General features: G+C 44.7%; 1 protein-coding gene across 1 annotated transcript in view; it reads right to left on the bottom strand.

The window, feature by feature from the left end:
- Window positions 1-16440, bottom strand: part of LOC141131400 (transient receptor potential cation channel subfamily M member 7-like) — a 139364-nt gene that overhangs the window by 7749 nt on the left and 115175 nt on the right. The window contains exons 34-36 of the mRNA XM_073618615.1: window positions 6916-6998; window positions 5293-5498; window positions 3841-3892 (exon numbers count right to left, since the gene is read on the bottom strand). Of these exons, the coding sequence (XP_073474716.1) occupies window positions 3841-3892; window positions 5293-5498; window positions 6916-6998 (341 nt within the window). The remainder of the gene's footprint in view (window positions 1-3840; window positions 3893-5292; window positions 5499-6915; window positions 6999-16440) is intronic.

Raw genomic sequence — 16440 nt, 5'->3', positions numbered from 1 at the left:
CGCTTCATTTGCGGGGGTTTTCTGCTGCTTTGTGGCGCCATGCAGTGCACCTCTACACTCTCATAGTGTCATTCTTCTTGCTGTGTTTATGTTGCTTGGCACCTCCGTAGGACGTGGGCGGTGCTTTCCCTCCTGACGTCACCTCTGGTTTCTCTGTGCCAGCGAGAAGCCAGAAGTGGTGTTGGCACAGCTTGGATGGAATGCACAGCCCAAGCGGGGCCTATTTGAAGATCGATTGAAGATGCTGCTGCTGGGAGAACAGGAAAACTTGGAGAAGTTTCAGATCGAAGGACATGCCAGAACACACAAGACATTTAACGCCTCATCTCCATCATCCCCCCACTGACCATCAGACAAGAGGAAGAAAGGTAGGTGTGGGCTGTGTACAGGGGTGGAGGGTGTCTGCACTGACAGATGGTGGGCAGGTGGTTTTGTTGTCATGTGGACATTTGCTTCCCATGCTGCTGTCAAAGTGAATGCTCTGCCTCTGTCACTGTGTATCCCGGGACTGTGATCCCCTCTGATCTGCATGCAAGCTACTTCCAGAGCACTGTGTAGCCTGCAAAATGCTTTGTTAAACTGAATGCCTATTTGTGTCTTATAGCTGATCTTTGCTTTGTGTCTGATGATCTATTCCTGTAATAAAAAGTGTTTTGTGAGCACGCCACGGCATGTGTTGGTGATGTGAGTGAGCTGCACACAAAAGACCCCGCCATTCCCCAGCAGCAGTGCATGTAGGGTTGCCACCTTTTCTTCAGTCAAACCCAAACACTTTAGCGGCGCACAGCCATATTATTTTTTATAGTATAAACTATACATATCTTTTGCTATTAAATAACATTTCTAATTATATGAAGTTAATAACAAGAGTCCCCCCTTTACATCAGAGTCCACAGAGTTCCCCTTTTACATCTGAACTCGCAGAGTTCCCATTCACTGTAAGGGGGGACTCTGCAGACTCTGATGTAGGGGAGAACTCCGGGGACCCTGACATAAGGGATGATCTGGGAACCCTGATTAAGGGGGAAAACTGAGAACTCTGATGCACGGAGAGGACTCTGATGTAAGGGGTGTTTTGAGAACCCTGATTTACCTTAGTGTACTCAGAGGCAGGAGAGAGAATGGGGGAGACTTCAGTCACAGACAGAGATGGATGGTGAGCTCACTCACCCCTTGGCAGTCAGCACCTCTCATCCAGATGTAGCTGAGGCTGCTGAACTTCACATTTCCCACTTTCCTTTTCTGAGGCACAGCGCCTGGGATTGGAGTGTGGGCAGACAAAGAGGGGTAGGGGCGGGAGGAAGAGGAGCAGATCAAGTCCTCTCTCCTCTCCCATCTGTGTGTGTTTGGGGGGGATCTTTAGTGCTGGCTTTGGTCATTGTGAGAGAGAGAGTGTAACAGACAACTGCAGTCAGCAACCCCACTGGGAAGCGATGGTCAAATCTGATCAATGTGTCCGGGTTTCAGGCAGTCTGAAACCCGGACGCATGATTCCAAACCGAACTGTCTGGGTGAATCCTGGACAGGTGGCAACCCTAAGTGCATGGCTGAGCTCCTCACTTGTGGAATAAACAAACTTTCTGCTGCATGAGGGACATCAATGAGAGCACATGGGCTCTGCTCACCCACCATCCAACCCAGGCTCCATCCCTGCCTCTTCCACCCAATGTCATGTTTATGTGACACCAGGCCACACAGCTGGAAAAGTCTTTGTTTGGGAATCAGGCTTCCATTCCTGAGGGAAATGGGGAAACAACTTTTCAGGATGGATGTTTTGCTGATTCTGTAAAAAATCCCCCTTGTCAGACGTCCTATGAGTGCGCTGATCATCTCATCCAATAAGAGGAAAGGCTTTCTCATTACATTTGGGAAAATTAGCAATGAATGATGATGTATATGTGTGTCATCTGTATTGTGATAGATCCCACAGCTGGATTGTATCTGTGACCTGTGCACCCAATCTCATCCAATCTTCATCATGTCATAGTTATTTCCAAAGTTCTTGTCAATCTTTTCAAATCTGAAGCAGTCATTATAATAATACCCAGCGATTCTTCTGTGAAGGTCCATGTTCAGGCACTTCCTGTTATAGTGACAACACTCTGTCCCCCTCTGCCAACTGTTCTCCTGGGTTGTCACCTGGTTTCACATACTTCTGGTGGAGAAGGATGTGGCAACATCCATTGTGCAGAAATGTCCTGCCAACCAATGACATGCAGCTGGTGCAGGGGGCATGCATATAAATGCGAAGTGGCTGCTAAGAGGCTGCAGGAGATCAGAAGTGCTAAGATGCACATCGCATGAAAAAAAAAAAAAAAATTTAAACGTCATTGTCATAGTAGTTAACATCTACCTGAAGTGTGTTAGGTATAGAGACAGGTAAGATAAGATGATAGTTTTCCTATATCTCATGCACATGGCCAATTAGGGCCTTATACCAGCCAGGTCAGCATATGTCTGCAGCGGGCATGGGCAGGTTTTTGTGATCAGCCACAGATAGGAATCCAATTTTTTGCTATTCAGCACTGCATTGCTTTAACTGACTATTGTACGGTCGTGCAACGCTGTACACAAATAAAATTGACGTCCTTTTTTTTCCCACAAATAGAACTTTCTTTTGGTGGTATTTATTTGCGCCCCCCAAAAAATTTGGAGCACCAGCTGCCACTGGTACTGCCTTATGTATTTTATCTCTAAATATACTTTAAAACTACAATACAATGAAATGCACAGTAACCTCGATAAGGAGAAGAATGCAGATAGAAAAATACATTTATGAGGGCCATATAACTAACTCCACTAATGCCGCGTACACACGACCAGTCTTTCTGTCGGACCGAAGTCTGACGGTCTTTCCGACTGAGTTTCGACTGACTTTCGCTGAAACGGACTTTGCTACACACGATCACACCAAAGTCCGATCGTTTAGAACGTGATGACGTACAACGAGACTAGAAAAAGGAAGTTCAATGGCCAGTAGCCAATAGCTGCCCTTGCGTCGTTCTTGGTCCGTCAGACTAGCATACAGACGAGCAGTTTTCCGATAGGAACTGAGTCCATTGGAAAGATTTGAAACTTGTTCTATTCCTAAGTCCGTCGGAATTTAGAAAAAAAAGGTCTGATGAAGCCCACACACGATCGGAATGTCCAACGGAATGGTTCCGTCGGACCTTTTCTGCCGGAAAGTCCAGTCGGGTGTACGCGGCACAAGTCATCTCTGAGATGTAGTTAGATAGGAATATTCAGCCTGGCCTCTTTCACACAGGCTTTCCAATCAGGTCCACCTGTCAGTTTTTCAGGCGGACCTGATCAGAGCCTCCATTCACTCCTGTCAGTGGTGACGTGTCCGCTAACACTCACTGCTATCCGATCTGATCCTGTCCATGAAATCCAGACGGATGGTGACCCTATTTCCATCCGTCTTTCGGATTGGTTTGGATGAGGGTCCTTTCACACAAGCAATCTGCCCGGCGGACTCCGCTTTGCTCAGCAGGGGATTGATCTGCTGATCCCCGCTGAGCAGGCGGATGACCGCTCTGTCTCCGCTCACTGCGCTGAGGCGGACCTGTCAGAGTCCCCCTCTCCTCTATGGTGGTCTGTTTTCATCCGATCCGATCCGCCAGACGGATGGAAAATAGGGTCACCATCCATCTGGATTTCCCAGACAGGATCAGATCGGATAGCAGTGGGTGTCAGTGGACATGTCGTCCGCCTCTCCATAGGAGCGAATGGAGGCTCCGATCAGATCCGCCTGAAACACTGACATTTTGTTTTTCACTTCAAAATACTGTCAGTTGGGTGTGTCTTATAGCTAAGTTAGTTTCTATATGTATGACTCACCTGCGTTCTCCAGCTTTAATAACAGATGGATCTGTCAAATTTTCCCCAACGCCTAAAAAAATAAAAATAAAGCACAAAAATTTTCTAATGTGGTTTTTAACAGTTGATCTTCAGATACATTTCACATTTTAGATGTAGGGCTACAAATATGACAAATGTTTGTCATAACGTACATTACAGGAGTGACATTGGATTGAAATGAACACTTTTTGGTAGTAGTATTAACATTTCTAACTATATTAATCCTTTTGCTGCCTAAGCATTTTTTTCATTTTTCACATGATATTTGGGCAACTGTTTCATATATTCATATTCAGATATTCATACATTATACTCATAACTATAAGATAACATATTTGTAATAATAATTAATATAACATAATTATTTGTATGTATTCATTTAACTATTTCAAATCTGTTATTGTTATTATTATATAGGATTTATATGGCGCTTACAATTTACGCAGTGCTTTACAATATGAGGACAGACAGTACATTTACAATACAGTTTAATACAAGAGGAATCAAAGGGCCCTGTTTGATAGAGCTGACAATCTAAGAGGGAGGGTCAAGAAATACAAAGGCAATAACTGTGGGAGATGGGCTGATGGAGAAAATAAATGTCTGAACTGAAGTGTTTTCAGTGATCATCTAAAAGTGGACAGAGTAGGAGATAGACAGACAGATTGGGGTAGGGGGTTCCAGAGGGTGGCAGAGGCTCAGGAGAGGTCCTGGAGGCAAGCATGGGAGGAGGTGACAAAGGAGCTAGAGAGCAGGAGGTCTTGGGAGGAACGAAGAGAATTAATCTGTTTGTATTTTATATTTGTCAATATAAAATGATGAGATTATGTCAAGTAAAGAGGTACCAAATATGTCAAGGCTATAAGACCCCTTTCACACTGGGGCAGTTTACAGATGCTTTAGCGCTGGAAATAGCCTCTGCCAAGCGCCTGAAAACCGCTTCCCATTAATTCAAGTGTGACTTTTCACACTGGGGCGGTGCAATTGCGGGATGTTATGAAAAGTCCTGCAAGCAGCATCTTTGGGATGGTTTGGGAGTGCTGTATCTAACGCTCCCAAAACGCCCTTGCCCATTGGCATGAATGGGCAGCGCTTCCAAAGCGCTTCGGAAGTGCCACAACACGGGAGTTTTTAACCCCTTCTTTGGGGTTAAAAGCGCTCCACTAGCGGCCAAAAAGCTCTGCTTAAACAGCGCTAGAGCGCCACTAAAATGAGCGGCGCTTTAGCACTGACGCGGCCACGGTCCCAGTGTGAAAGGGGTGTTAATGTGTGCATCCCCAAATCTCTTTTTTAAATATTATATCTACAACATTCTGCTTTGTCTTAAAGATAATATATTTTAAAAGTCAACCAGTTAAATAAATAAGGACAGCAACACATACATTTTTTTTTACTGATAATATTAAGGAGCCATTAAACTAAGTGATCTACCTTGCAAGTCCAGGACCAGAAATTCCCCTCTTGTATACTCATAGGTCCAGTGGCTATAGGCTAACATGGTCTTCTCCAGCTTGTTTGATGGGACTGTTTCATTGCCGGTGTTGTTATTATATTTTCGAAATCTTCCCGCCATACATTCTTCAATTGTAAACCACTGTCCAACGGAGTGACAATAGAGGAGGAAAACCTCCAGAAATCTGCCATGGAAAAATATTTCATCAGCTCTACAGGTCACAAAACCTCAGCAGAAGTACACACATATCACTGATATGGTAAGGTGGGTGATGGAATCCGAGACTATACACTAACTTACATAGGGCTTTTCCCCTTTTATGGTATATCACTTTAAGAGCTGAAGCTGATAGGCGGTGCTCTGATTGATATATAACTCAGTGACAGGAAGAGAGCTCAAATGTCCTGACAAAGTTCCGGGGGTGGAACGAAACATGTAGACACAGACACTAGGATGGGCTCCCCCACACACCCCCTATGATTTAGTGCACACTATTATACCATACGATCCTATATTAGAACTTCGTGGAGGCATTGAATACTACTGCAATCAATGTCCATCCATGAGACATAAGCTGCCATCAGTACACTGTATACCATCGACCTATGGGACTACTGTGCTCATCTGTAGATTGAATGCTGCTGATTTTCATTACCTCTATATTACCGGCCAGTATTTCAAGAGCCTGAACGCATGGAGAGTGTGATATACACTGGAATGAGACAGGTGCAGCAGGACTGTGAGTAACCTTGACCCCTAACACAAGTAGACTGGCTCTACTGGCAGTGTAGTATGATACCCACAATGGCTGGGAACATAGCACCGGCCACACCAGCTACAGTACTGGTGAGACACTATGAATGGTTCCTTTTAAACAAGGTGTAATCATTTTTGCTCTGCCTGCTGAGCTCCATCTCTCTGTCTCCAGTAAACTATGCCTCATTACTACTGGTGGTAAATCATGCAAACCTTTGGAGGGGCTCAGGTTTACATTGTACCCATGGTCTGGAGGTGCTTATATTGACTATTGCTCTTATTTGAGTTTCACCAGTACATCACTCATACCTGATGACATTGGATGGACTGCATTTACTCTCATGACATTGATGGAACTTATTACATAGCTATAGTTTTCCCCACAGGATCATCTGTGTGGTGGTTGTGCACTGCATTCACCCATTGTAACCTTAAGGTGCAGAGTCACCACATACATCTTCTGTTTTTATTGGGTCCCTTGACTTATATGGACTTTAGGTCCCTTTAGCGTGCATGTATTCACATCAGGGGTTCCATTTATACAGTCACCTCTGTCCCAGCTTCCTATGGGAGGGTTATAGTGTTTTGCTGTGTTAGGGAGGAGGGTTATAGGGTGTGGGTCTAGGTAGGTATAGAATATTTGGGGATGTGATGATGGTTTTTAGGAAAGAGGGGGAAACATAATGTTTTAGGAGCCTTTATGCTGTTTATATTTTATATTCAATCAAATTTAATGTGAGGAAGTAGCCTTTGGGTGGCCCATTGTACTCTCTTTTTAGTTTCTTTCTATTTTTTGTAGTACACACATAGACACAACGCCCTGCACCTGAACACACAGTACTTACTTTGGAGTATATGGGATTGCTTTGGGTTTCATTTGGTTGAAAGCAAACAGTAATTTTTGGGCAGCTCGTTGTTGCTGAATTTCCTAGAGTAGAAGTAGAAATAGGGGATTTCAGATAAAATGTAAGTAATATGTTAGCATATTATCACTAAAAAACTAACAAAAGCTGCACGTGTGCAATGTATTATAATGATATTTTCATCACAAATTCAGACCTTTATTTCCCGTAAAGCACAGCTACACTACCCTCTGTCACCAGCTCTTGTAATAGGTATAGCATGTATGCCTTTTTTTTTTTTTTTTAGTTAAAACAAGGTTTACTGCGCTTAAACTTGGCAAAGAAAACTATTAAATGCAATTAACTTGCTTATATACTATGACAATTATACAGCACTCCCCTCCTACCCATAAATGCTTATGGATTAGCTGGGCCTTGCCCATGGTACATGTATCAAGAAGAGGTATAGAATTTTAATAAGTTGGTTCCTGTTGAAAAGTATAATAAACGTCACAGTGACCCTAATATACTGTAGGGAAGGTTATTTAAAAGTAAGTGTAGGATTTAAAAAGAACAAACATTTATACTCACCTAGGTGGATGTAGCATCTTCAGAGAGCAGAGAGCAAGTGACTGTCAGTCACCGGCTCTCTGCTCTGCCCCTCCAGCACTCACTGGAGCGCTGGGGTGTGGAGGGGGCTGAACGGCTGGCTCAGGATCTCAGCAGTGTTCTGAGAGGCTGAGCCAGCTGCCGGTAAGGCATCTGTGTGTGTCGGTTATATGCGGGTCACAGGAGTGCAGACCTGTGACCCAAAGGAGAACTAGGGCCAAAAGAACTTTTGAGAGCTCTTATACATGTAGACCACAGTAGACTCTACTACCCTAGGATATACCTGGAACCCTCAAATACATACATATTTTAAACACAATACTTGAATTGGGGTATCGTACAAATATACCTTATCAGTGTTTATTCTGTTGCCTTTGGATTATGGCAGCATCTCTAGAATAATGGCAGATTAGTAGACAAATATAACTTTGCCCTGTATATATTACAGGGCCTCCTCAACCTCCGCAACATCTCTAAAATACACCCCTTCCTAAGCAATGATGCCACCAAGCTTCTAGTTCACTCCCTGGACATCTCTTGCCTTGATTACTAAAACTCCCTCCTCATGGGATTACCTTTACATAGGCTATCCCCCATTAAGTCCATCATGAATGCCACTGTCAGACTCATTCACCTCACCAACCGCTCAGTGTCTGCTACCCCCACTGCTGCCTCCACTGGCTTCCGCACCCAACAAATGAAATTCAAAATAAAAAAAACAACTTACGAAGCCATCCACAACTCGGCCCCCAGCTACATCACTAACCTAGTCTCAAAATATCAACTAAACCGCTCTCTTCATTCCTCCCAAGACCTTCTGCTCCCTAGCTCCCTTGTCACCTCCACCCATGCTCGCCTCCAGAACTTATCCCGAGCCTCTGCCACCCACTGGAATTCCCTACCCCAATCTGCCTGACTATCTCCTACTCTGTTCACTTTAAACAATCCCTGAAAACCCTTCTCTCCAGAAAGGCCTACCCTGCCCCCACCTAACAACTGTATTACCACTTTCTCCATCAGCTCATCCCCTGCCTTTTGTATCTCTTGACTCTCCCTCTTATATTGTAAGCTCTAACGAGCAGGGCCCTCTAATTCCTCCTGTACTAAACTGTATTGTAATTGTACTGTCTGCCCTCTTGTTGTAAAAAGCTGTGCAAACTGTTGCTGCTACATAAATCCTGTAGTAGAATAATAATAATAATTACTTTGGAGAAAGTAAAACTATGCCTTGTATATACTACTTATGTGAATTCTACTGCCAATGTTTCTGGGTGCCACTAGATGTCCTTACATATCTACAATTTACTTGTGCAGAAACCTAACGCCTAGTACACATAATGAGAAAATCGGATGAAAAATACAGCTTTCTAAGCTGATCGCTAGTACACAGCTTTCGAGAGCCAATCACCAGTTCATGAGAAAATATTCGAAGGGACAAGAATGAAAATATTTCTCGCACGATAACAGAACAAAATATTTTTATGTAATTAGTATGGTATTTGTACGAAAAAAATAGTACGACCAAGACCACGCAAGCTTGGAAATTAAGGAATACATTACATTACAATACAATACAATACATTACAACGCTTCTGAAATTGTATTATTTTTTTTTAACTTAACCTATTGGTTTTCGATATAAGACTAGCATGCAAAAAAAAGAAAAGGGGCAAAAATGGCATAAGGGGAGCTAAGCATAGGACTAATATGTTCTCTGCTGTAGGCTTCAGGGGACATCTTGCAGAGATCTGTATCCCAAATGGAAACAAACCAAGTACTTCTGCCATGATATATAAATAATATATATTGCATCACAGCAGGGGGGTCTTCATCAGCAGTAAGGATGTAGTCTAGGAGAGGGAGGCACATGTGATCACCACTTCAAGGGAATACTACTGCTCCCCAACAAGTTGGGGGATAAGGGCTTATGTGACACCAGGCGACTCTGCTGCGGTGGCTTTCCCATTGGGAGAAGCAGGAGGACCCCTAAGTACACAAAATACATTACCCTTAGTTTAGGAGAGCCTTCTGGGAACAGACAGGACAGAGTTTTCACCCTTTTAGGAGCCTAAGCACCCATGGCACTCTAAGCACCTGAGTATTAGCAGTTACATAGTTACAAGACACAAGTCCATCAAGTCCAATCTATGTATGTGATTTTATGTCAGTATTACATTGTATATCCCTGTAAGTTGTGGTCATTCAGGTGCTTATCTAATAGTTTTTTGAAATTATCAATTCTCCCCGCTGAAACCACTGCTTGTGGAAGAGAATTCCACATCCTAACTGCTATTATAGTAAAGAACCCTCTACGCAGTTTAAGGTTAAACAGCTTTTCTTCTAGTTTTAGTGAGTGGCCACGTGTCTTATTAAATTTCCTCTCACTGAAAAGTTTTATCCCTATTGTGGGGTCACCAGTACGGTGTTTGTACATTGAAATCATATCCCCTCTCAAGCGTCTCTTCTCCAGAGAGAACAAGTTCAGTGCTCGTAACCTTTCCTCATAACTAAGGTCCTCCAGTCTCTTTATTACTTTTGTTGCCCTTCTCTGGACTCTCTCCAGTTCCAGCACATTCTTCCGGAGGACTAGTGTCCAGAACTAGACAGCATACTCCAGGTGCGGCCAGACCACAGTCTTGTATAGTGGGAGAATTATCGTTTTATTTCTGGAGTTGATCCCCTTTTTAATGCATGCCAATATTCTGTTTGCTTTGCTTGCAGCAGCTTGGCATTGCATGCCATTGCTGAGCCTGTCATCTGCTAGGACCCCCAGGTCCTTTTCCATCCTAGATTCCCCCAGAGCCTCTCCCCCTAGTGAGTAGATTGCATTAATATTTTTGCCACCCAAATACATTATTTTACATTTTTCTACATTAAACCTCATTTGCCCACCCCATCAATTTGTGCAGATCTTCTTGCAAGGTTTCCCCATCTTGCGGAGAAGTTATTGCCCTGCTTAGCTTAGTACCGTTCGCAAATACAGAGATTGAGCTGTTTATCCCATCCTCCAAGTCGTTTATGAATAAATTAAATAGGATTGGTCCCAGGACAGAACCCTGGGGGACCCCACTTTCCTCCCCGGACCATTCCGAGTACTCCCCATTTATCACTACCCTCTGAACTCATCCCTGTAGCCAGTTTACAATCTATGTACTCACCCTATGGTCCATGCCAACGGACCTTACTTTGTACAGTAAACATTTATAGGGAACTGTATCAAATGCTTTTGCAAAATCCAGACACACCACGTCTACGGGCCTTCCTTTATCTAGATCAGTGGTTCTCAACCTGGGGGTCGGGACCCCCTCGGGGGTCGAATGATGATTTGCCAGGGGTCACCAAATCCTGGGCTGTTCCTGAAGCCCGCGCCACTCTTACAGCCTGTTCGCCGCCGCCCAGCAGGGCTGTCTCTGAAGCCTGCGGCCGCCCAGCAGGGCTGTCTCTGAAGCCTGCAGCTGCCCAGCAGGGCTGCCTCTGAAGCCTGCGGCCGCCCACTCGGGCTCTTTGCAGCCACCCATTCAGTTCACAGTATGGTTGGGGGGCAGAGACTAGGGATCAGCTGACTGGTGAGGAATGTGAAGTGGGAGGGGCTGGGGGAGACCCTATCTACTGATTTCGGCATAGGTGGCATGGCTACGAAACACCACAGAGCTGGAGACACAGTGAAGCCGGAGACAAAGTGAGTAACACTACCTGTTATTAGAGTTGCCATTAAAAGTCCCCACTACAGTTCTCAGATCAGCAGATTACCTTGATCAAGAGCACCTAAGTTGTCTGATCAGAACTCCCCCCGGCGCTGCCACTGAACTGAACCCACCCCCCACCAGAACTGCCACTCATCCCAACTCCCCGCCAGCACTGTCACTCATCCCATTCCCCCACCCTCCACCAAGGGATATAAATAGAGAATACATGGAAGGGAGAGGAAAAGAGGGGGATGAACAAAGAAAAAGGGAGAGAAAGAATAAGAGAAAGAACAAGAAAGACGGCTCTAGAGAGAGATGGGGAAAAAAAAAACAAGAAATTAGGATAGAGAGAGCGAAAAGGGAAAGAAAGGAGAACAAAGAGAAAGAGTGGTACATCCTAAAATGTACCATAAGGGGTTTCAATACTGTACAAGTGGAAGGGAATCGGGGGGCACTAAATGTCTGTGGGTTAGGGGCGCAAATGACTTGTCTTGCCTTGGGTGCTGGCAACCCACACTATGAAAATAATTTTACTGTTAGGGGTCCCCACAACTTGGGAAATTTTATCAAGGGGTCACGGCATTAGAAAGGTTGAGAACCACTGATCTAGATAGTAGCTCACCTCCTCATAGAAGGTTAATATATTGGTTTGGCAAGAATGATTTTTCATGAATCCATGCATATTACTGCTAATGGTACCGTTGTTATTACTAAAATCTTGTATATAGTTCCATATCATCCCCTCCAAGAGCTTGCATACAATTGATGTTAGGCTAACTGGTCTGTAATTCCCAGGGATGTATCTTGGCCCTTTTTTAAATATTGGTGCTACATTGGCTTTTCTCCAATCAGCTGGTAACCATTCCAGTCAGTAGACTGTTCGTAAAAATTAGGAACGATGGTCCAGCAATTACTTAAATGATTTCCTTAAGGACCCTCGGGTGCAAGCCATCTGGTCCTGGTGACTTATTAATGTTACGTTTTTCAAGTCTAATTCTAATTCTGTCCTCTGTTAGCAATGAGGGTGTTTCCTGTGATGTGTCATAAGGATAAACATTGCAGTTTTGGTTACGGAAGCCCCCCAATTCCTTCGTGAAGACTAAGGAGAAGAATAAATTCAATACCTTCGCCATCTCCCCATCCTTAGTAACCAGATTCCCCTCATCATTCTTTATGGGACCAATATGATCTGACCACCCTTTCTTACTATTTATGTACTTAAAGAATTTCTTGGCATTTACTCTCCTCTGCTATGTGCCTTTTGTGTTCTATCTTAGCTGCCCTGATTGCACCCTTACATTTCTTGTTGCATTCTTTGTAAAGTTTGAATGCTGATTGAATGCTGATGATGATCCCTCAGTATTGTATTTTTTGAAGGCCTTCTCCCTTGCTCTTATATGCATTTTTACGTTGGAGTTAAGCCACCCAGGACTTTTATTAGCTCTTTTAAATTTATTTTACATTGGGATGCACTGGCTAATGCCCTTATTTAATATGCCCTTAAAGCATACCAATTTTTCCTCTGTGTCCTTTGTTCCTAAGATTTTATCCCAATTATTATCTTCTAGCAAGGATCGTAGTTTAGGGAAGTTGGCTCTTTTGAAATTCAGTGTCTTTGTATTTCCTGTATGTTTCCTATTTGTGTGATTTATACTAAAACATAAATGACCTGTGATCGCTGTTTTCTAAATTTCCCTGTATTTCCACATCTGTGATCAGGCCTGTATTGTTGGTAATCAGTAGGTCTAGTAACGCTTTGTTTCTAGTTGGTGCATTTACCATCTGACCCATGAAATTGTCCTGCAAGACATTTAGGAACTGGTGAGCCTTAGATGAATGCGTGGTTCCTTCCACCCAGTCTATGTCTGGATAATTAAAATCCCCCATTATAATGACACTTCCCATTCTTGCCGCTAATCCAAATTGTGATAGGAGGTCCACCTCTGCCTCCTCCCTCTGGTTAGGGAGCCTATAGCATAATCCCAGTATTACTTTCCCCTTAGTTTCCTCCCTTTGTAGCTCGACCCATAAGGATTCCACCTCCTTCCTTGCTCCCTTAGTGATGTCATCTCTCACATTCACTTGTACATCATTTTTTATATACAGGCATACCCCACCCCCTTTTTTACCTTATCTATCCCTGCGATATAGGGAATACCCTTGAATGGTTGCCAGCCAATCATGAGAGCTGTCGAACCAAGTCTCTGAAATTCCTACAAAATCAAAATCCTCCTCCTACAACAGTATTTCTAGTTCTCCCATCTTGTCCACCAGACTCCTGGCATTGGTGAACATGCTACGTAGTTTAGACCGGTCGCATACTATCTCCTTATTGGGTGCTCCGGGGTTGCAAATAGGACCTGTTACTATACTTACCTTGGGTTTAGGTTCTTTAGTCAACCTACCACTAATGCCCCCAACAATACTACCCTCTGGAATATGTTCCAGTCCGACTATCTCTACCTCTAGACCCCCCCCGTCACCTAGTTTAAAAGCCCCTCTAACTTTTGGGCCATCTTCACTCCCAGCAGATCTGCACCTTCCCCATTTAGGTGCAGTCCGTCCCTTCTATAGAGCTGGTAACCGACTGAGACGCTGCTCCTTCTTACCCCTCCTTACTACACCAGCTCCTCAGCCACTTGTTTACTTCTCTAATCTCCCTCTGCCATTCTGAAAGGTGTTTTTCTTTTTTTTAATTAAAACTTGCTGTAAGCTACCTTGTTGGAAATGCCTCAGTGTGAAGAAAAGATTAACAGCTTATGTTAGAATAAAGCTGTTAGAACACAACCCAAACCTGACTGGACATCTGGTTTAGAATTAGGTACAGACAGTAGTTGACCTGCCAACGAGTTGTCATCACTATAGAGTGAGCTGCATAGATTTCCCCTTCTCCTGTATTTTTGGGCCTTGTTCACACCATGTGCAGAGGCGTCAGTTTTTCTGTAACATTCTGCAAGGGCACAACAAAAAACAATTGTCCTCTGAGTGCCCTGTTCACAACACAACTCTGGTATCACATGCAGATTTTTTCTGTGTAGGAATCTGCAATGTATATGCAGTTTTCTGCGCAGAAAAAAATCTGCACGGGATACCAGAGTTGTGGTGTGAACAGGGCACTCAGAGGACAATTGTTTTTTTTTGTACCCTTGCAGAACACATGTAGAAAAACTGACATCTCTGCACATGGTGTGAACGAGGCCTGAAGGTCCTCAGTATTGTAGTGGGACCCTGGAGACAGATGGCTGAAGCTACTGGTGCAAAGAGGGTCTTCTCAAAGTAAATGCAGTGGCGTACTAATGGGGGTGCGGGGGGGGGTGAGGTTTGCTCTGGGTGTGGGCTCACTGGGAGTGCTGGGGCCACCTGATAGTTAATTTTTTGTGTACATGCCGCTGTCTGGCAGTGCTGTGTAAAGAATCTTCTGTGGCCATGGAACCCTTAGTGGGCCCGCACTGTGTCAGGGAGAGTGTGAGCTCAGTGAGATGCAGTCTCCTCCCTCCAGCTCTCTCCTTCTCTGCTACGGCTCCCCTTTAAGCCCTCTCTCTATCAACGCATTTTGACCACACTGACAATTTGCAATGCATGCTGTGGGTCCCGCTTTATTTCTCTATATCATATCATTTTTTTTTTGGGGGGGTCTGGGTCTGTCATAAAAATGACAGAGAAAAATAAAGGAATTGCGCTAATTAAATGTGCAACTTTACATACATGACATAAGTAAAAAAATATAATATGTGTAAAGGAGGATAAATGCAGGTGACAACTGCATATAATCCACAATAGTGTCCCATCAAAGTGGAAAAGGAAAAATTAATTAAATAAAATAGTCACAGCAGCCACCTGTGCTCATCAAATGCAGCCACAGTGCCCACTGACCCCACCCCCCACTCGCGGGGTTTGCGGCCCTGGCTGCATCCCCCACCGCACACGTGGATCACGGCTCTGGCACCCGAGGGGTGGTGCCAGAGCCACCATCCACGTGCGGGTGGGGTTTGATGCAGCCGAGGGGAGTTACCTCTGAGAGCGGCGGCGACCTTCGCTCCAGCGCGAGTCTCCTCACTCCTCTTCCTAAGCGTCAGGCATCCAATAGGGTTGCCTGGCGCTTTGGCCAATCAGGAAGCAGGTCTGACGTCCTGCCTCCTGATTGGCAGGGAGGAAGGTTAGTGTGAAAATAGCGAAAATGTATTCGCTATCGTCACACAATTGGGTGGGATCAGGGCACGCTCTCTGCGCCCCGAGCCCACCCTATTTTGAAGCCTATTGAAGCCTCAGGCTCTAATCAGGTGCTTCAAAATGTACAACCCCCTCCCACCCTCGCCATAGGAATCCATGCGTTCGACATCCTGAAAAGGGGCCGGGCGCATGGATGGGGGGGCGGCGCCCCTGCGCCCACAGTGCACGGGCCGCCACTGGTCTGACGAGCGTTAAGGTACATCAAAACTGCTCCACAAACGCCTATTCCATTACAGGAAATAAACTACTTTTAATGCCCCGCAACAGCAACGCAACTGCTTGCCAGAGCATTTGCGAGGCATTACCATAGACTTGAATGGGAGGCGTTGAAAGTCTTAAAACACCTCCTGACTTGACATGAGGCTTCATGTTTTGATAGTATGATCAGCACTGTGTGCTGTCTATTGTATCATTTGCATAGGCATTTGAGGGGCATTTTTAACGCCTCTCAAACACCTGCTTTTAGACCTCTTTCACACTGGGGCGCTTTTCAGGCGTTTTAGCGCTAAAAACAGTGCCCGTAAAGCCACCCCAGTGTGAAAGCCCGAGTGCTTTCACACTGGGGCGGTGCGCTTGAAGGACGGGAAAAAAAATTCCTGCAAGCAGTAACTTTGGGGCGGTGCAGGAGTGTTGTATACATCGCTCCCAAAACGCCCTGCCCATTGAAATGAATGGGCATCTCTGCCGAAGCACCTGAAAATCGCTTTGGTAGCGCCGCAACACAGGCACTTTTAACCCTTTCCTCGGCTGCCAGCGTGGATTAAAAGTGTTATCGGCCAAAAAGTGCCGCTATAACAGTGGTAAAGCGCCGCTAAAACTAGCCGCTACCGGCCACACTGCCCCAGTGTAAAAGTCCTCTTAATGCCAGGGTGAACTTAGCCTAAAAGCGCATTAACGCACCTATAGCATGTATGAACATTTAGGATGTGTTCTACAGGGGTTCATTTTGCATAAGGCAACACTTCTCAAATGCCCTGTGTGTTTTTTTCTTACAAGGCTAAAA

The sequence above is a fragment of the Aquarana catesbeiana genome, linkage group LG03 (assembly GCF_042186555.1).
Source record: "Aquarana catesbeiana isolate 2022-GZ linkage group LG03, ASM4218655v1, whole genome shotgun sequence".
Classification (NCBI taxonomy): domain Eukaryota; kingdom Metazoa; phylum Chordata; class Amphibia; order Anura; family Ranidae; genus Aquarana; species Aquarana catesbeiana.
Note: the sequence above shows the minus strand (reverse complement) of the source record. Positions and strands in the feature narration are given on the sequence as shown.